Source organism: Theropithecus gelada, chromosome 2, assembly GCF_003255815.1.
Source record: "Theropithecus gelada isolate Dixy chromosome 2, Tgel_1.0, whole genome shotgun sequence".
In the NCBI taxonomy this organism is placed as follows: Eukaryota; Metazoa; Chordata; class Mammalia; order Primates; family Cercopithecidae; genus Theropithecus; species Theropithecus gelada.
The window spans coordinates 60,534,613-60,554,740 of record NC_037669.1 but is presented as its reverse complement, the minus strand read 5'-3'; the positions used below and the strand labels follow the sequence as shown (position 1 = coordinate 60,554,740).

At 40.0% G+C, this 20,128-nt stretch overlaps 1 protein-coding gene across 3 annotated transcripts; it reads left to right on the top strand.

Moving 5' to 3' along the window:
- Window positions 1-4,620: 4,620 nt before the first annotated feature.
- Window positions 4,621-18,712, top strand: LOC112618322 (histone-lysine N-methyltransferase SETMAR). 3 transcript variants are annotated; one of them, XM_025375282.1, is made up of 4 exons: window positions 4,621-4,843; window positions 14,365-14,696; window positions 15,134-15,228; window positions 17,659-18,712. In XM_025375282.1, the coding sequence occupies exons 2-4, from the start codon at window positions 14,540-14,542 to the stop codon at window positions 18,691-18,693; spliced, it is 1,287 nt and encodes a 428-aa protein (XP_025231067.1). In that variant the 5' UTR covers window positions 4,621-4,843; window positions 14,365-14,539; the 3' UTR covers window positions 18,694-18,712. The 3 variants fall into 3 exon arrangements, with proteins under 3 accessions (XP_025231067.1, XP_025231066.1, XP_025231065.1); XM_025375281.1 differs by having other exon boundaries at window positions 14,365-14,695; window positions 15,113-15,228; window positions 17,659-18,693; XM_025375280.1 differs by having other exon boundaries at window positions 14,365-15,228.
- The last annotated feature ends 1,416 nt before the right edge of the window (window positions 18,713-20,128 follow it).

Sequence of the window (20,128 nt, the reverse complement as noted above, 5' to 3'; positions counted from 1 at the left end):
AGTGTGTGCAGGGGAACTGCCCTTTTATAAAACCATCAGATCTCATGAGACTTTTTCACTATCAGGAGAAAAGCCCACCCCCATGATTCAATTACCTCCCCTGGGGTCCCTCCCACGACACGTGTAGGAGCTACAATTCAAGATGAGATTTGGGTGGGGACACAGCGAAACCGTATCAAGGGCAAAGTAGCTAATTATCCAACCCACACTTTCTAATGATAACAATGATAATAATAATGTCATTATAAAAGTTCACAGTACCTTTCCTGGCTAAAATTCTTTAAAGTAACAGAAACCACTCCGACTTAACCTAAACCCAAAGGAAGAATTTATTATAAGAATATAGTTATGTAATGTGAATCAAAAGAGACTGGAACCAGAAATAGATAGCTGTCCTCTCTCCTTATCACTCATCTGCTTTATGTTTCTCTTGAATGATGGACCTTACTCTGCTTCTCCGTCTATATACCAAATAAACCTACCTCTCAGCTCTAGAATTATAAATAATAGTTTTAGCTGTGATTTGGTCTCAGCTCCTGACCAAGAGAATCTAATTGTCCTAGATTGAAAAAAGGTGTGCACTTGTAGGCTAAAAACTTGGGCCGAGGCTTTTTAGGAGTTCACTGTGTAACATAAACATGACTGCCTGTGAGCCCACCCCCATTAGATGGGCTGGGTGAGGGATGGCATGCTCTCACAAGGGAAATGGTCACCAAATTGGACAGAAATCCCAAAAGTATCAATTATCATGCTTCTTTTCAAAATGATTTCATGCAATAATCTTTTTTCATGAGCGGATTCAGTTCCTATACTATGCCTACTTGGTATCTACTGGTGTCAAGTGTTTGGGGTTTGTTTTAGAGAGGAGGTCTCTCTCTGGCGCCCAATCCAGGCTGCAGTACAGTGGCACAATCATAGCTAACTGGAGCCTTAGATTCCTGGGCTCAAGCAATCCTCCCACCTCAGCCTCCCTAGTAGCTGGGACTACAGCCACAAGCCACTATATCTGGATTTTTTTTTTTTTTTTTTTTTTTTTTTTTGAGATGGAGTCTGGCTATGTTGCCCAAGCTAGCCTGGAATTCCTGGCCTCGAGCCATCCCCCATCCTCCTATCTCAGCTTCCCAAGGCGCTGGGATTACAGACATGAGCCACTGTGCCTGGCTGTGATAGTTCTTATTAAAAGGCTAAGATGTTTCAAATGCTAACAAATACATAAGTAATTTCTGCTGACTTTCGTCCTTTCATCACTGTCAATAAAGTACATCCCAGAATACTAAGCTTAGATAATGCTAGTGAAACTTTCATAAAAGAATGCCTTCTGAATACAAAGCCATGCAGAACTTCTTAAAAACCCTAACCAAAAAAGCATAAAAACACCCCAACTAAAGACCACTTTTGTTAATAAATGTAAAGCTCAAATAGTCATACCTCATAATTTAGCCAAGGATAACTGAACTTTTGAAATGTCAGAGTTTTACCATATTGCATTGTTTTCTTTTTTTTTTTTATTACTGATCAGATTAGTTTCTCTTCTGCCAGTGAAAAATCCGAAAGAAATCTGAATAATCAATGCAATATTCAGTTCCAAAACCTATTTACGGAAATCTATTAGGGCAATTCATTAATGTCCAGAAATACATTTTTCCCACCATCTATCATTTTCAGAACAAATTCTGAAGATCAAGGTTCCTGGTCAATGAAAAGCAGGTGTCTAGAGAAAATAAGACAGATTTCTAGACCCCGCAAAGTTGAAAGACCGACTGCTTGGCATTCTGAAGATTGGTTATAACAGCCTGCAAACATCCTCTCATTATTTTAATCTCATACTCTATAAAATACTTTTGGATCCTTTGCCAGCAAGATAAAAACAAATTAAACAAAAGGGCCAATATGCACAAAATATCTTATTCTGGAAGCACCACTGCTGACAGCTTCCGAAAAAATAAAATAAAGTGGAACTTTCAAAAAAACTTTCCAAATAGCAGACAATATTACCAAGAAAGAGCCAAAAACTAAAAACGGCACAACAGTCAGCAAATACAGGAGTGTGGCTCTCCTCATGGCTCTTATAATTCTTTTCTCACAACATTCTTACAGTTTCTATCACGTTCTGTAAGTATACAGTTATTTGTCTGTTACATTGCAAGCCGAAACTCAGAGTAAGCTTGACCTGGAGCTCTAATCAGTAGAAATCACACACACAGAGAGACACACATACACACACACTCTCTCTCTCTTTCTCTTTTGGCCCTAAACCAAAATACTAGGATATAAATGTACCAAAATCATTTAAGTTAAAACAAAATGTTTCTCTATCTATCTCCCCACCCTCCACTAATATACATGTAATTTTTATGAGTTCAATAAGATGGTTTTTTTTGCCTGTGCTTACATTACATAGTTGCAGGGAACATAAGAAATGGCTTATAAAGTAGGAGAACTAATGTAACCAATGCTATGGGAAACAGGGTAAAGAAGGATATAGAGAAGGGACTACTTGAGCTGAGCAGACAGACAGTCCTGGGTAAAGGCACTGAAGATACAAGAACCATGTGGACAAAGGCCCATAGGCCAAGTAGAATGGCTTATTGAAGGAACATCAAGAGAACAAGGGGTTCCAACAGAGAACAGCAGCAACAGAGACCAAGGAAATAGGTAAAGTCTGGGTCCTCAAAGGCTTATAACGCAGCACATAGAAGGTAAACTAAGAGAAAATGGAGCAAACAAGACTCTAAGCAGCAAAATATAATAACTGGACAAGCATCTTCAAAGGTCATTGTAGCAGTGGCAGTAGGGTGATTTGGGGGTATGAAGAATGACAGACTTAAAGAAAGTAACTTCCAAAGTCCAAGCAAGAAATGAGAGAGCCTAGGATTAAGTGAGAAGAGACAAAAATGAAAACATGACGAAGGCAGAATCAACAAGACTTACCCACCACATCCTTAGCTATATGAGTCTAGCGAAGAGAAGGAATACAGAGTAACTGGTATGTTGCTTTAGTGGCTCTGTAGCTCACAAATTATTTTCCCAGTTAACTTTAAAGAAGAAAAAGCAAGATTGGCAGAAGAAGTCAATTCAGATTATTTTGAGTTTAAGCAGCCTGTAGGACAGAAAACAGAAATGCCCAATCATTAGCTGAATACGCATAACTGGATTTGAGGAGAAATGTCTGATCTGATTTGGAGACTGGTGACCTAATCCTTTATATTTGAAGCCGTGGGAGTGGATGTTATTAATGAGAAAGACCAGGGAAGGGCAACCAAAAAAAAGTCAAGGGCAGAACCCAGAATCACACCTACTTTTCAGAAACAGTCAGACAGGAGAACAACAAGAGGATACTAACAAGGAAAGGTGTGCAAGATGGAAGCAAGTTTAGGCCAGTGGGACTTCAGAAACTGCAAGGTCAGAAGGATTTGTGAACCCAAAAGTATCTGAGACAGGTCTCAATTTAGAAAGAGTATTTTCCCAAGCTTAGGAATGTGTCCCTGACATAGCCTCAGGCAGTCCTGATGACATGTGCCCAGAGTAGTCGGGATACAACTTACTCTCACACATTTTAGGGAGGCATAACACATCAATCAATACACGTAAGATCGGTTGGATCTGGAAAGGCAGACAACTAGAAGTGGGTGAGAAGTGGCTTCCAGGTCATAGGTAGATTTAAAGATTTTCTGATTGGCAATTGGTTATTATCTAAAGACCTAGAAACAATAGAAACAAATGTCTAGGTTGCAATAAGAGGTTGTGGATACCAAATATGATCGTGGAGATGAAGCCTCTAAGTGGCAAATTTCAGAGAGAATAGATTGTAAATGTTTCTTATCAGACTTAAGGTCTGTGTTGATGTTGATGCTGGCTGGCTTTTCCTGAATTCCAAAAGGAAGAAGGGCATAATGAGGCATGTTGGACCCCCCTTCCCATCATGGCCTGAACCAGTTTCTCAGGTTAACCTTGGCAGAGAGGAGGGGTCCATTCAGATGATTTGGAGGATTGGAATTTTATTTTTGGTTTACAGTTTCAAGGAGAAGCAGGACAATCATGTCAGAGAGCTTCAGTGAGGCTGAAAATGCTCCACCAGATTCAGCAGTCTTTAAGCTATCAGAATCCTTTGGCAGGGTAGGGGCTTGGAGGGGTGAGGGTAGAGGGATGGAGAGGAGAGAAAAGGACAGGCAAAGGGGCACAGATATCTCCATCAGGGAGTGAGCATGCCCCACACAAATTCCTTAAGGCAACCTGTGAGGCTATCGCCTTGGCACAAACCCTATCACATGTCAGTCAACTTCCCGGCAAGTCGCAGATCTTTAGAAACCTTGGTGTGTATTTCCCTGCTCGGCTTAGGACGCACCCCTGCCTCCACTCCACAAACGTCCATTGAGTCCTCAAAAACCCGGACAAATGACCTCACCTCCAAAGCCCCCTCTCTGATGCTCCCAGGAAAAACGAAAGCACCTCAGTTTGTTTTGTCCGTACCTTACACGGCTTTGTAATTATCTGTGGTGCCTCTGGCTCAAATCAAAGCGGGAGCCAGACCCAAAAAGTCAAGGAAGGGAACCGCCTTCACAGGCCTCGCGTGAGGAGAAAAGAACTACAATTCCCATGAGGCGGTGGGTCCAAGGGACCACAAGTCCCAGCATCCACTGCGCGGCCCAGGCCTGTCAGGGTAGTAGGCGCTGCGTGAGGCGGGTAAATGTTCGCGGAAGCGGCGAAGAAGACAGGGCCTTGTGGGATGGCGGAGTTTAAGGAGAAGCCTGAGGCCCCGACTGAGCAGCTGGATGTCGCGTGCGGCCAGGAAAACTTGCCGGTGGGCGCGTGGCCCCCGGGGGCCGCGCCGGCGCCCTTCCAGGTAGGGGCGGGGCCAGGCGGCGCGGGAGGCAGACGCGCGGCTCGCCCACGTGGTCTCCTTCTCAAGCAGCCTCGCCGGGACGGCCTCCCAATCGCGACCTTTTGTCTTCTCTTATAGCACACCGGTGGTGCGCGGGAATAGGTGTGCATGCCCCGGCCTGGGCCTTTTTCTGTTAACCCACGGCATCACCTTAGCAAGGGTGCTGTCCTTTTCAGTCCATTCCCTGAAGCGCAGAACCAGAGGCCTTATGAGAACCCGGCTTTTTGTCCCAGTCCTGTCCTCAGAACTCAAGGAGGCATCAAGGGGGGAGTCATTTACCTCTCCGGTCTCAGGTGTCTCTCACAGGTAGGATAAGCCGTGGGGCCTGTTAGTGGATAGCACCCGGTGTCGTGCATAAAAACAGCCCCGCGAGTCAGCCTTAGCTGTGGTCTCCCTCATGCTGTGGGCTCTTGGGCAAGTATAAATTAGCTTTGGCTAAGCCTTAGAGTCTTCCAGTTCTAACAGTACCTCTCTTCCGGATTGCTTTGAAAATTGCAAGGAAAATACACTTTCTGGTTTGCTCTAAGAACTCAGTAAATGTTCGCTGCTATTAACTTCTCAAAGCCCTTTCTACCCTTTTTGTTTTTTTGAAACTGAGTTTCGCTCTTGTTGTCCAGGCTGGAGTGCAATGGCATTATCTCTTATCTCGGCTCACCGCAACCTCCACCTCCCGGGTTCAAGCAATTCTCCTGCCTCAGCCTCCCGAGTAGCTGGGATTACAGGCATGTGCCACCACACCCGGCTAATTTTTTTATTTTTAGTAGAGACAGGGTTTCTCCATGTTGGTCAGGCCGGTCTCAAACTCCCAACCTCAGGTGATCCGCATGGTTCAGAGCTTAGCCATCTTAGCTACTTCCCAGAGCCTGAGTTTATTCATCTGCAAAATGAAAATAATAATTTAAAAATACATAGCCATCCATTATCAACAATGAACCCTATCTGCCCTTTCTTTTTCCTAGGAATCTTGTGAGGATCAGTTAAGGTAATAGATTCAATAGCAGCTTTCAAAGATGTCAAGGAAAAGAATCAAACTCTGTAAAATATTTGAAGAGATTTATTCTGAGCCAAATACGAGTAACCGTGACCTGTGACACAGCCCTCAGGAGATGCTGAGAACATGTGTCCCGGGTGATTAGGGCACAGCCTGGTTTTATACTCGTTTGGGAGAGAGGAGACATCAATCAAATACATTTAACATGTACATTGGTTTGGTTCAGAAAGGCAGGGCAACTCAAAGTGGTAGAGGGGCTTCCAGACTATAAGTAGATTTAAAATTTTTCTGGTTAACAATTGGTAGAGTTTATCTGAAGACCTGGGATCAATAGAAATGTTTAGGTTAAGATAAAGGGGTTTCTTTTGAGACGGAGCTTGACTCCATCACCCAGGCTAGAGTGGTGGTGCGATCAGCTCACTGCAACCTCCGCCTCCCAGGTTCAAGCGATTCTCCCGCCTCAGCCTCCCAAGTAGCTGGGATTACGGGCACCCACAGCCACGCCCAGCTAATTTTTGTATTTTTAGTAGAAACAGGGTTTTACTATGTTGCCCAGGCTGGTCTCAAACTCCTGACCTCAAGTGATCCGCCCACCTCGGCCTCCCAAAGTGCTGGGATTACAGAAGTGAGCCACCACACCAGGCCAAGTAGAGACCAAGTTTTATTGTGCGGAGGAAACTCTCAGCCGACTTCAGAGGGAGCAGTTTGGAAAATGTTTCTTACCGAACTTAAAAAGGTGCCTCGCTCTTAGTTGATTATCTCCTGGTTGTGGAAAGAAAGAAAAAGAGGGGGAAAGGGGATTCTCTATAGAATGTGGATTTTTCCCACAAGAGACAACCCTCCGGGGCAATGTCAAGATATGGCAAGGAAATATATTTGGGGTTAAAATATTTTGATTTCTTCCCTTATTTGTTATGTGATGTTATGCCAGAGTCAGGTTAGAAAGCAGACCATGCTATATAGGGTTAAAATTAAAACTCCTCTGATGAGATTTTATGGTTTGTGAGGCATGACTCCTCAGGTGCCTTAGGTAGGAATTTGGGCAAGATAAAAAAAATCAGAGTTTAGTCCTCAAAAGAGTAGAATAAGATTAATGTCAGAAATTATTATTGTTCCCCAGGCTACCTTTGGCAATTTATGTTAATAATACAGTTTGCTGGCTCAATATTAAACAGTGGTCCCTGAAAACTTACTCAGCACTAAGCATTGCTGAGTTCCTGGTCAAAAACACTGATTAAAAAAACCACTGTTCTAGTCCATTCTTAATTCAACAAATTGAGAGCTAAATATATGCAAGGTGGTGGGTTGGGCTGCAAAGAATACAATAAACAGAAAAACACATTCTACCCTCAAGGTGTTTACAACTGTTATGATTAGCTTCAATATTCCTGCTGTGCCTGTGTGTGTGTATATATATGTGTGTGTATGTGTGTGTGTTTGAGGCTATTCTATTTACAATCTTGGGTCATATTTTTCTTTGCCATATCCAAGAACAATCTGTAAAACTGCCCGACATATTTTTTAATTAACTCACTTTAAGCATTATTTAAAAATAAGTAATATAAGCATCTCCCTTAGAATCACTGTAATCATTAATGTCCATAAAATCTTGAGGTTTTATATTTCGCAGAGTATATTAAACACATCTATTTTTAAAAGGGGAGAAAGGAGTGACAAGAGGAAGCTTTATGATTGATTGTTATGTCTACAGTTGGTAGGCATAAATGAAAACTGGGAGATTAAAACCCAGTCCCACAGTGTTCTATCTGTGTACATGCACAGTTCTCAATAGAGTTAGAGTTACAAAAATAAGACAGGATCCCCTCCTAAGAGACCTTATTGTCTTTCTTACCAAGAAGATCAAACATGCTTAAAACATTTAAGTGACAAGCCTAAAAGTGCATTCAACTCGTTTTCTTCCATATATTCATGGAACACAAAACCACTCTTATAAAAGGTCAAAACAGCTTGCTTGCTCCAAACCCTGCCTTCACAGGCATATGCACACATAAGAATTAAGGCATGAAAAACTTTCAAGATAAAAATAACTTTGTGTCTGTTTTGCCTTTGGCTACTGTGTGAAAAGGCAAAAAGAAATTCAAGTGTTCATATTGGAAACAAGCATATCATAATGTCATCAGTGTTGAAAGCCAAGTAGAGAATAAACTAATTGATTTTCTTGAGCTAACAGTTGGATCTAACCATTTTTCAGGTCTCTGAAACCAGCTTCAAACATTATTTTTAAGATCTCAGCAGGCCTTGACAAGAATTATCTGGCTCACAGTCTTCTAATAGCTGCTTGGAGGAAAAACAAACTTATGAGGCTAGAGGCCAAGTACAAAGATTCTTGTAGCTGGGGTTTCAACACAACCAAAAAAGGAATGAAGATTTTCACAGCACTTCTTTATAATTCAGAGGCCCAGGTTTTAGGCCTAGAATATTATAGTGTCATACATCAGTTTCTGGGTCTTCAGTACAGAATGTGATTCAGAAAAGTCAAACTTCTCGTTAATAAGTATCAAGAAAAAAAAAAAAGTATCAAGAGCTGCAATCTGGCAATCGAAAAATGCTTCTTGAGCACCTGCTGTGTGCCTCGTCCTATGGATAGGAACCCCACCCCAATCAGCATGCCACACTCCAAACCTCATAACCATGCTTTTCCCTGAGACACATATCTGTTAGAAAGGTAAGACCTACACATTTAACACAATTAGAGAGCCCTACAGTCTGTGTCATTTAGACCCTGAAGTTCATGCTATTAACTAAGTATATTTCAGAGAAGAAAGAAATTATTGCAGACAGGAATAGCCAAGACAAGAGTGTATTTTCTCTTAAGTTTTCTGTCAGAAAACTTGAAATCTTCACCCAGTGCTTGTTTCCAATATGTCATTTTGCCCTGATCATTTTGCATTTATTCCCAGCTCTTGCATGAGTAATTCTGTGCTTTGATACATACGAAGAAAAAGTAAAACGTGCCGGGCGCGGTGGCTCAAGCCTGTAATCCCAGCACTTTGGGAGGCCGAGACGGGCGGATCACGAGGTCAGGAGATCGAGACCATCCTGGCTAACACAGTGAAACCCCGTCTCTACTAAAAAAAATACAAAATACTAGCCGGGCAAGTTGGCGGACGCCTGTAGTCCCAGCTACTTGGGAGGCTGAGGCAGGAGAATGGCGTAAACCCGGGAGGCGGAGCTTGCAGTGAGCTGAGATCCGGCCACTGCACTCCAGCCTGGGTGACAGCGAGACTACGTCTCAACAACAACAACAACAACAACAAAAAAAAACACAAAAAACAATGCAGGAAATTTTTAAAATCCCAGCCAGGCATGGTGGCTCCCTCCCGTAATTCCAACCCTTTTGGAGGCCAAGGCGGGAGAATCACTTGAAGTCAGGATTAGTTTAAGACCACCCTGGGCCACAAAGTGAGACTCCATCTCTACAAAAACATTGTATTTTAAATTAACCAGACATGGTGGTGCATGCCTGTAGTCCCACCTACTTGGGAGGCTGACCTTGAGCCCAGCAGTTGGAGGCTGCAGTGAGCTATGATTATGCCACTGCACTCCAGCCTGGGCAGCAGTATCTTCACAAAAAAAAAAAATCCCATTCTCCATGTCCTTTATACTTTTCTGACTGTTTCTAAATCCCTGTATGTGCATATTGCAGACAGTAAGGTAATACTTGATAAATGAAAGAAGTCTGGTCTGGGTCAGCTCTTAGCTTTTCCCCACTCAAATGGAGAAGTAATGGAGGAAAGGTATACAGTCCGATGACTTCCTAGACACAGTTTTGGTTTGAATATGTTTGAACCTGGAATGTTTAACTCCAGAACTTATTTTCTTCACTACCCTACTATATACTACCTGCAAAATTTTTATCGAACACATATGTGCTAATCCCTAGAGTAAGCTTTTTAAGCCAGTTCTGTCAGTTTTTCTTTCACAGAAACCTGTGAAATAAATAAGATATTTAGTAATGTTAAGTAATTTGCCAGAAACATATGTTGTTTTAAATATCACATCTAAAAGTAATATCTAGAAGAACTGAAAGAAGCCAATATTTTTATAAAGTGTCTGACATGGAGTCCAGCATTATTTCATTAAAATTTCATGATAGCACCCCAAATGTGGGTATTATCCTTGTCTTATAGCAACTAATCTGAAGCTTAACAAGTCACTTGTCCGGAATCACAGTGCTAATAAGAGCTTGGCTGTAGTTTGTGTCTCCTTTAGAGCATTCCATGTTCTACATTAGGAAGCTCTCCGCTGCTTCCTCACAGTTCAAGACCATAGTCACAGAGTTTTCCTGCGTGGTCTCCTGCATACTTTGCTCTAGTCTAACCTCCTAATTGAAGACATCTTTGTTCATTGACCATTTACACCTTTGACTTGTCTATGAAAAGAGTCAAACTCTGCAAACTATTTGAATAGATTTATTCTGAGCCAAATATGAGTGACCATGGACCATGACACAGCCCTCAGGAGATCCTGAGAACATGCACCCAAGGTGGTTGGGATATGGCTTAGTTTTATACATTTTAGGGAGACATGAGACAACAGTCAAATACATGTAAGATGTACATTGGTTCAGTCCAGAAAGACAGCACAGCTGGAAGCGGAAGCTTCCGGTTTCTGATTAACAGTTTGCTTGAAGGAATTGTTATTATCTAAAAACTTAGGAATGTCTTCGGGAAGATAAAGGGTTGTGGAGACCAAGGTTTATTATCATGCAGGTGAAGCCTCCAGGTAGCAGGCTTCAGAGAGAATAGATTGTAAATGTTTTTTATCAGACTTAAAGAGTCTGTTCTATCAGTAATTCCAAAAGGGAAGAGGGTATAATGAGGCATGTCTGACCCCCGCCCCCTTCCCATCATGACCTGAACCAGTTTTTCAGGTTAGCTTTGGAATGCTCTTGCTGAGAGGAGGGGTCTGTTCAGATGATCAGGAGACTTAGAATTTTATTTTTGGTTAACAGAGTACATTTTCTAACCATTTCCTGAAACCATCCTCAGCTTCTACCCAGGGTGTATCAGTCAGGACTCATTTGTTTGCAAGAAACATAAACAATACAAACTGGCTCCAACAAAAAAGGGAAGGAATTGCCTCAAATCAGAAAAGTCCAAAAGTGGTAACTATAGGCATGTCTGGACCCAATAATTCTAAAAGTATTGTCAGATACTTCTTCCCACCACCCTCCCCCTTCACACCCCTGCTCCCCATTTCTGTGGTAGGCTACCCACTCAGTAGGCCTCATCTATGTGGCAGAACTTGGAAATGCCAGGCAAACACTACAGTTGAACAATTCTAGTGGAAAGAGAATGCCTCTTCCCTAATTGTTTCAGCAGAAGTCTGGCTTAGGTCATATCAGCTGACTCCCAGTTTGTAACTTACTTTACGTTAGCTTTCAGATACAGTTATACTCCAGAAACAACTATTATTTAACTGGGGAAACAGTCTCAGAAATGCATCATTAAACAATTTCATCATTATGCAAATGTTATAGAGTGCACAGTACTTACACAAACCTAGATGGTATAGCCTACTACACACTTAGGCTGTATGATAATACCCTATCACTCCTAGGCTACAAACCTGCACAGAATGTTACTACACTGAGTACTGTAGATACTTGTAATGCAGTGGTGTTTGTGTATCTAAACATAGAAAACATACAGTAAAAATACTGTATTCTAATCTTACAGGACTACCATTGTATATAGATATATGTAGTCTGACTGAAAAGTCATTACGCAGCACCTGACTACTCAAAGTTTAACCACATGGCATGTAAATATTTGAATAGAATGTTAGGACAATGACCTAACATTATTTCTGAAAATAATAAATAGCTTTTCAATATGTAAATACCTTTAAAGATGGGTAATTACATAATCAGATATTAAATTAGACTAAGGTTTTCAAAAGATTATTCTTGAGTATAGTCATTTTTTAAGTCATTATCATCTGAAATGATATTTTATTGACCTTTTATGGAGGAGAAAATGGAAACATGAAGATAAAATGACTCAAAGCAATTATTGGTATCAGGATCAGTGATTATATCCATCAAGGGGAAAAAATTTGTTTAAACAGGAATTTTCCCAGAAGTCTCTGTTACCTTTTGGAAGGTATCTGCAGTTCATTTGGAATTAGCTACCATCTATAAGTCCCTAGAGGATTATAGATTGTGCAGCAAGTTTAATTGCAGAATTTTAAAAAATATATCATGAGATTCTCCAAAATCTTTTTAAATTTGTAAGTAAAAATAACTAAATAAAACTGTTTTTCACCTGCTTTCCTGATTAGAAAACTGCAGTAAGTCAGACTTGATTTTAAAAGAAGTTATCCATGTCAAAAAAAAAACTTTAGCATTTAGTGATTTATATATACCTTAAAACTATGTGCGCCTTTAATGACAAATCAAGTTTAACATGAAAAGTTTAACAGAGATCTTCATTTTACAAGTACTTTTTAAAATGTCTGAGTAACCATTTACATTTCAACACTGAACCTTTAAAAAGCTGAAGGTAGATTCTATATAAAACAGCAGTCATTGAGTTTGACTGATAGAGCATCATTTTCTAACCCATCCTTTATCCATTTAGGATATTCCTGCTAAGCTAAAGCTGTAAGAAACAACACAAACAAAAGCTATTTCCTCTCTCCACCCCCAAATGACTTTTTAAGCAGAATGTTGGCCTTCCCCCACAATTCCTCCCACTGGTTGTCCTCCTCATCTTTCACAAGAGGATGTCAATCCTCCCCAGCTCAGAGTTTTTTTTAGCATAGGGTTTTGCACTTAACTACATAGCTCCACCTGAGGCCTCCACAAGGAGTATAACTACCTGCTGTTCAATACCTTTCTAAAGCTTGGACTGGAGACAAAATATTAATGGAGGATTGACTGGAAGACATGGTGCAAACGTTCCTCCAGGTGCTTTAAAATCTATCCCCAATGAAAGGCCATGCAACTCGTTCCTTGCAGAACTGCTCTTACCCGACTCTGCTGTTGTGGGATCCCAGCAGCCTTTATTGAGGACCAGAATTTTAAAAGCCCATGAAACTGCTTCCTGGAAAAGAATGGTTTAGAAGAACACATTGGTGGAATTCCTTCCTGGTATCAATACTGAAAAAAGTCAGTGCCGCTTCTGAACAATGAGATTATTCCTTACAGGCAGGGCAAACTGTGTATCTAATCATATATCCTTCTCTGAATTGGCAGCTCTCAGGCAGAGCCAAATGTCCAGTCTACTTCTACCACACACTGTGTGTCTAAGCTTACTGGACCTGTTTGCTCTATTTCCCTTTCACCATACTGTCCTTACTTGTTCATTTATCTTACCTGTTTGTGAGTCTCATTAAATCCTTTTTGGAATAAAGCAGGTATAAAATGGATTCGGTTTTATGTAAGCAAGAATTACTGTATACATAAAAAAAATCTGGGTTCATGAGAGATACTTTAATATGAAATCACAGTTTGAAAATATGCTTCACAATGCTAATGAGGATCTAACCAGAGATCAGGCTTCACATAGAGTTTAGATTGAGGATTGTCTTCTTTTTATATAACACTTTATAAATGTAATGTTTTTATATTTTATATATTTTATATAAATGTAATTTTTTATATTCCTTTCCCATTTAATTAGAACAGAATTTCTTTACAAGTGTGCATCTATAATAAATTTAAATATCTAGTAATATCTATTTAAGAAATAGCATTTTTGGAATTCTGTGTCAATTGACTTGTCATTTATGACTTTCTCATCCCCAACTAGTATCTGAGGTAACTCACAATTAAAATACATATATGCATGTATATAAGGTAAAGGTAAAAGAGATCAAAAGCTAAGGATAAAATGCTTAACTGTACTCAGACACTAAATTCAGCACTGAGTTTTCTGACATCCAAAGCTAAGAGTGAAACAAAATAAGTTACAAAACTTTCCGTTTCTGATAAGAGAAAAAAATACTGTTTTTCTTATTGTCCTTATACATACATAATACATATATAAATACATGTATATGTCATTATGCGTACCTATATATAACATACTGTTATATACATTAAGTATTATAATGCCCAACTCATCCTTATACGTAACCTAAAATAAAACCACAAATTCTAAAAATTAATCTTAGCTGGGCATGGTTGTTCCCACTTGTAGCTGTAGCAAGTAAGGAAGCTGAGGCAGGAGAATCACTTGAGCCCAGGTTACAGTGAACTGTGATCACACCACTGCACTCCAGCCTGTGCAACAGAGCAAGACCCTGTCTCAAAAAAAAAAAAAAAAAAAAAAAAAAAAAAAAAAATTCTTGTTTTATTGGAGAAAGATCTTTTTGGACAATATCTTAGTACACTGTGTTTTGTCAGTTTTGAACTGTTTTTATATATGTTAGAATTAGAATGGGTCCCAGTCAAAAACTACTTGGAATATATAGGAAATATATGACATGCCATGCTCACTTACAGTGTGTATATTTTTTACAGTACACTCCTGATCATGTAGTTGGACCTGGAGCAGACATTGATCCCACTCAAATAACCTTTCCCGGATGCATTTGTGTCAAAACTCCCTGCCTCCCTGGCACTTGCTCCTGTCTCCGCCACGGAGAGAACTATGATGATAACTCATGCCTTAGAGATATAGGATCTGGAGGAAAGTATGCAGAGCCTGTTTTTGAATGCAATGTCCTGTGCCGATGCAGTGACCACTGCAGAAACAGAGTGGTCCAGAAAGGTCTGCAGTTCCACTTCCAAGTGTTCAAGACGCATAAAAAAGGCTGGGGACTTCGTACCTTGGAATTTATACCAAAAGGAAGGTTTGTCTGTGAATATGCTGGTGAGGTTTTAGGATTCTCTGAAGTTCAGAGAAGAATTCACTTACAAACAAAATCTGACTCTAACTACATTATAGCCATCAGGGAACATGTTTATACTGGGCAGGTAATGGAAACATTTGTTGACCCTACTTATATAGGAAATATTGGAAGATTCCTTAATCATTCTTGTGAGCCAAACCTTTTGATGATTCCTGTCCGAATTGACTCAATGGTACCTAAGTTGGCACTTTTTGCAGCCAAAGATATTGTGCCAGAAGAAGAACTATCTTATGATTATTCAGGAAGATATCTTAATCTAACAGGCAGTGAAGACAAAGAAAGGCTAGATAATGGGAAACTAAGAAAACCTTGTTACTGTGGTGCCAAATCATGTACTGCTTTCCTGCCTTTTGACGGTTCTCTGTACTGCCCCTTAGAAAAGTGGAACATCAGTTGTGGAAATGAGAAGGAACCCAGCATGTGTGGCTCAGCCCCTTCTGTGTTCCCCTCCTGCAAGCGATTGACCCTTGAGGTGAGTCTGTTCAGTGATAAGCAGCTTGCGCCTCCCTCTAGTGGAAGACAGTGGTTGGCTAGCTTTGCCTCTGCCTAGTTATGTAAGTTGAACTCAGGAATGTGGCAGAGACTACAAGTTGTCCATCAGTATCTTTTCTCCCTTTCTGTAATAGAATTCTCCATTTAACATGAGTACATGACTACCCAGAATATTCACTTTCCTAGTTAGATTTGTCTTAGTAACTGTTCTAGTTAATGGGATATAAGCAAAAATGACAAGTCCTTAAATGGAGATATCCTGCCCTTCACCTCATCTTTCTTCCTTCTGGCTGGAATGTATACATGATGACTGGAACTGGAGCAGTTATCCTAGACCCCAGGATGACCCTGGGAAAGGAAGCCATTGCATAGAAAAATCAACAAGATTAAAAGGAGTCTAGGTGTCCGGTACTGTAGAACATCCTGCCAGTCATGGTCTGACACCATTGTACTTTCAGGTGAGAAATGGTGTTTCCCTTGTTTAAGCCACTGTTATTGTAAGTTTTCTAGCACTAACATCGAACCTAATAATGATCCAAGAAACCCTTGTGGCTGCATACCTAAACCCTGCTTTCCAACCAATTTTAACAGTAATAAAGCTGACATTTTGATTTCTGTCTGACTCCTGTATCCTACTTAATTGTTTCTAAGCATGAATCAAGGAAAAACGCATTATTAACCATCACCTGCTAAAACCCTAATAAGTACCACCAGTAGTGAAAAATATAACCATGAAAATGACTTACATGTTGTAACCAAAAGTCAGAAAAGGAAACACATTGTAAATGTTTCATTATATACTTGGCTGTACTCCAAATCTTGTGAAGTTATGCTTCAAAACTTCAAACAGCCTCACTTCTTGTATAAATAACAGAAAAATAACGCTGTCCACACCACAGAAGGAGATGGGAGTTTTATAATCCCATTTAAACTTCTAGAGCATCAAACATCTCTAACTACCTTCCTTAAAGCAGGGATGTTGCCAAAAAAATTACTATGTAAGTTTATCAGACATTTTGAAAGCTAAAATAATTACTAGAGCCCCTATGATATTATTAAGTAATTTAATTTCTTCTCTAGTACATTTAAACCCTACCACTAGGAGGCCTTGCAGTTTCAACATTATAGGAATCTGTGTTATATATAACACTATTCCTCTGTAATATAAGTACATTGTACACTTTAAATGAGTGAAATGTACAGCATGTGAATTATATCTAAATAAAGCTGGGTTGTTTTTAAGTATCTTAGGGTTTACGTGTTCATATAACATTATATGGAATGGTTCTCTGTGAACAAATGGTCCTAGACTACACATAAAATGCCCCAAATTACAAATACATAGTATCAAAAATTTTCCTCCAAATTAATCATTTCTCCATGCCAACTTCCTCTGTTAGTTCAATGTCTCTGAAGCAGTCCTGCTTTTTATAAGGCAGTTTGTAGCCCTCACTCGAAAATGTGCTTTTTCTCACTCACAAGCTCACCTAATAACTGAGCTGCTTCAGAAGCAATACAGAAATGGTCAGAAGGAAAATGATTGGCTCACCATTTGATTCTGCAGATACCGTTTTCTATGTCCTTTTGCCTTTCTCTATTGAACAGCAGAGATATTCCCAGAGGACAATCTTCCATTCAGAGAGAAGGACACAAACAGCCCCCTCCAACTCAGTGCCTCTGCCAGAGACAACTGACTGAATGTAGACCCCTGAAAATTTTTTGTACTCAGGCACTAGTTTATTATATAGCACTTAGTCCTAGAAACCCTAAGGTAACAGTCAAAGAGTCTTTATTCCAAGTCTTTTCTAAGCAGCAAGTTAACTGCATTTGTTTGCTTCAGTGCCATACTCTTAAGAATGTTGACACTTCTTTTGAGAGAAAACATTTAAAAATATACTTCCACTTGCCTATTATCCCATGATAAAGTAACATTTTTATAACTATAAGATTCAAATTTTAAAAGATGGGGCTGGGTGCAGTGGCTCACATCTGTAATCCCAGCACTTTGGGAGGCCTAGGCAGGCAGAACACTTGAGGTCAGGAGTTTGAGACCAGCCTGGCCAACATGCTAAAACCTCATCTCTACTAAAAATACAAAAATTAGCTAGATGTGGTGGCACATGTCTGTAGTCCCAGCTGCTCGGGAGGCTGAGGCACGAGAATCACTTGAGCCCAGGAGGCAGAGATTGCAGTGAGCCAAGATTGTACCACTGCACTCCAGCTTGGGTGACAGAGCGAGACTCTGTCTCCAAAAAAAAAAGTAGTAACAGTTTTTGCATTGTTGGAATTTGGCATTTAATATTGGAATACATTCTTAAATAAATGTGGTCATATTATACATCATTTTAATGGGCATTTCTTTGTGTTTTTTTGCTAATGACATCTTACTTGCTGTTTATGTTTATTTTAGACTATGAAAATGATGTTAGACAAAAAGCAAATTCGAGCAATTTTTTTATTCGAGTTCAAAATGGGTCGTAAAGCAGCAGAGACAACTCGCAACATCAACAACGCATTTGGCCCAGGAACTGCTAACGAACGTACAGTGCAGTGGTGGTTCAAGAAGTTTTGCAAAGGAGATGAGAGCCTTGAAGATGAGGAGCGTAGTGGCCGGCCATCAGAAGTTGACAACGACCAACTGAGAGCAATCATCGAAGCTGATCCTCTTACAACTACAAGAGAAGTTGCCGAAGAACTTAATGTCAACCATTCTACAGTCGTTCGGCATTTGAAGCAAATTGGAAAGGTGAAAAAGCTCGATAAGTGGGTGCCTCATGAGCTGACTGAAAATCAAAAAAATCGTCGTTTTGAAGTGTCATCTTCTCTTATTCTACGCAACCACAACGAACCATTTCTCGATCGGATTGTGACGTGCGATGAAAAGTGGATTTTATATGACAACCGGCGACGATCAGCTCAGTGGTTGGATCAAGAAGAAGCTCCAAAGCACTTCTCAAAGCCAATCTTGCACCCAAAAAAGATCATGGTCACTATTTGGTGGTCTGCTGCTGGTGTGATCCACTACAGCTTTCTGAATCCCGGTGAAACCATTACATCTGAGAAGTATGCTCAGGAAATCGATGAGATGCACCAAAAACTGCAACACCTGCAGCTGGCATTGGTCAACAGAAAGGGCCCAATTCTTCTCCACGACAATGCCCGACCGCATGTTGCACAACCCACACTTCAAAAGTTGAATGAATTGGGCTATGAAGTTTTGCCTCATCCACCGTATTCACCTGACCTCTTGCCAACCAACTACCACATCTTCAAGCATCTCAACAACTTTTTGCAGGGAAAACGCTTCCACAACCAGCAGGATGCAGAAAATGCTTTCCAAGAGTTTGTCAAATCCCGAAGCACGGATTTTTACGCTACAGGAATAAACCAACTTATTTCTCGTTGGCAAAAATGTGTTGATTGTAATGGTTCCTATTTTGATTAATAAAAATGTATTGAGCCTAGTTATAATGATTTAAAATTCATGGTCCAAAACCGCAATTAGTTTTGCACCAACCCAATATCTTCATAGAATTGAAACATAAATTAAAATTGCATTTGAAGTAGATTCCACAGACTTCATTAAGAATGTAGAAATGTGGCCTGGCATGGTGGCTTACAACTGTAATCCCAGCACTTTGGGAGGCTGAGGTGGGCAGATCACTTGAGTCTGATAGTTCAGGACCAGCCTGGGCAACATGGTGAGACCCTGACTCTAATAAAATAATTTTTTTTAAAAGAGTAGAAATATGTACCTTGAAAAACATTTTGGCCCAAGAATAATAACAATCACACTTGAAGAACAAAGCTTTTCTTTAAAAAAAAAATTTTTTAAATTTTCAAATTACTATTCACAAAGCATCAGTGATATTAGATTTTGTTCTTGGCCAAATGAAAAATTTTGCCCTAATTAAAATGTAGTCATGCTCCAGTGTGTTACCACTGAACAAATCACTGAACCTTTCCAAGTGAAAGTTTCCTTAGTTGGGAAGATTGAGTTAACACATGCAAAAGGGTTAGAACAATGCCTGAGTACATAGAAAGTATTCAATAAATGTAAATTATTAGTCTTGAGAACTGTCTGTAGCATGTGACCCAAAGTTCTCCCTTCTATTCAGGTGTAATTAGGATATAATGTCCTTCAATGGCAGACTTAAAGGGGGAAAAAGTCACAAAGAGATGACCAGAAGGGTTAGAGCTGAGCAAGAGAGGTTCGTGCCCTGAGCCCTGCGTTTTAGAGTGCCTGGGGTTACATACATAGGCACACATGCATAAAGAAGACATGGATACCATAACCAGACAAAGACATTACTAGGAAAGAAAAATAATACCAATATCCCTTTTGAATATAGAGGCAAAAAAAAAAAATACTAGCAAATGAAATTCAGCAAGATGTAAAAAGAATTATACACCATGATCAAGTGGGATTTATCCCAGGAAAGCAAGGTTGGTTTAACATATGAAAATCAGTAAATCCAGTCTGTTAATGGGATAATTCACAAAAAATAAATATATAATGATTTCCATAGACACAAAGCATTTGACAAACTCCAATAGCCTTTCGTGATAAAAGCAGTGAACAGACTAGAAGTAAACAGGAACTTCTTCAACCTGAGAAAGGACATCTATGAAGACCCACAGCTAACATCATACATAATGATGAAAGACTGAAAGCTCTTATCCTAAGATATGGAACAAGAAAATGATCTCCAAGCTCACCACTTCTATTCAGCATTGTACTGGAGTTTCTAGCAAGGACAATTAAGCAGGTAAGAACTTAAAACTCAGGGCCAGGTGCAGTGGCTCATGCCTGTAATCCCAGCACTTTGGGAGACCAAAGCAGACAGATCACCTGAGGTCAGGAGTTCAAGACCAGCCTG

Bases quoted from the DNA above. Each gene is read 5' to 3' on its own strand.
- LOC112618322 (XM_025375280.1), top strand. From the start codon at position 4,688: ATGTTCGCGGAAGCGGCGAAGAAGACAGGGCCTTGTGGGATGGCGGAG. The intron at 4,844-14,364 runs GTAGGGGCGGGG...TATTTTTTACAG, and splicing joins CCGCGCCGGCGCCCTTCCAG to TACACTCCTGATCATGTAGT. The intron at 15,229-17,658 runs GTGAGTCTGTTC...TGTTTATTTTAG, and splicing joins GCAAGCGATTGACCCTTGAG to ACTATGAAAATGATGTTAGA.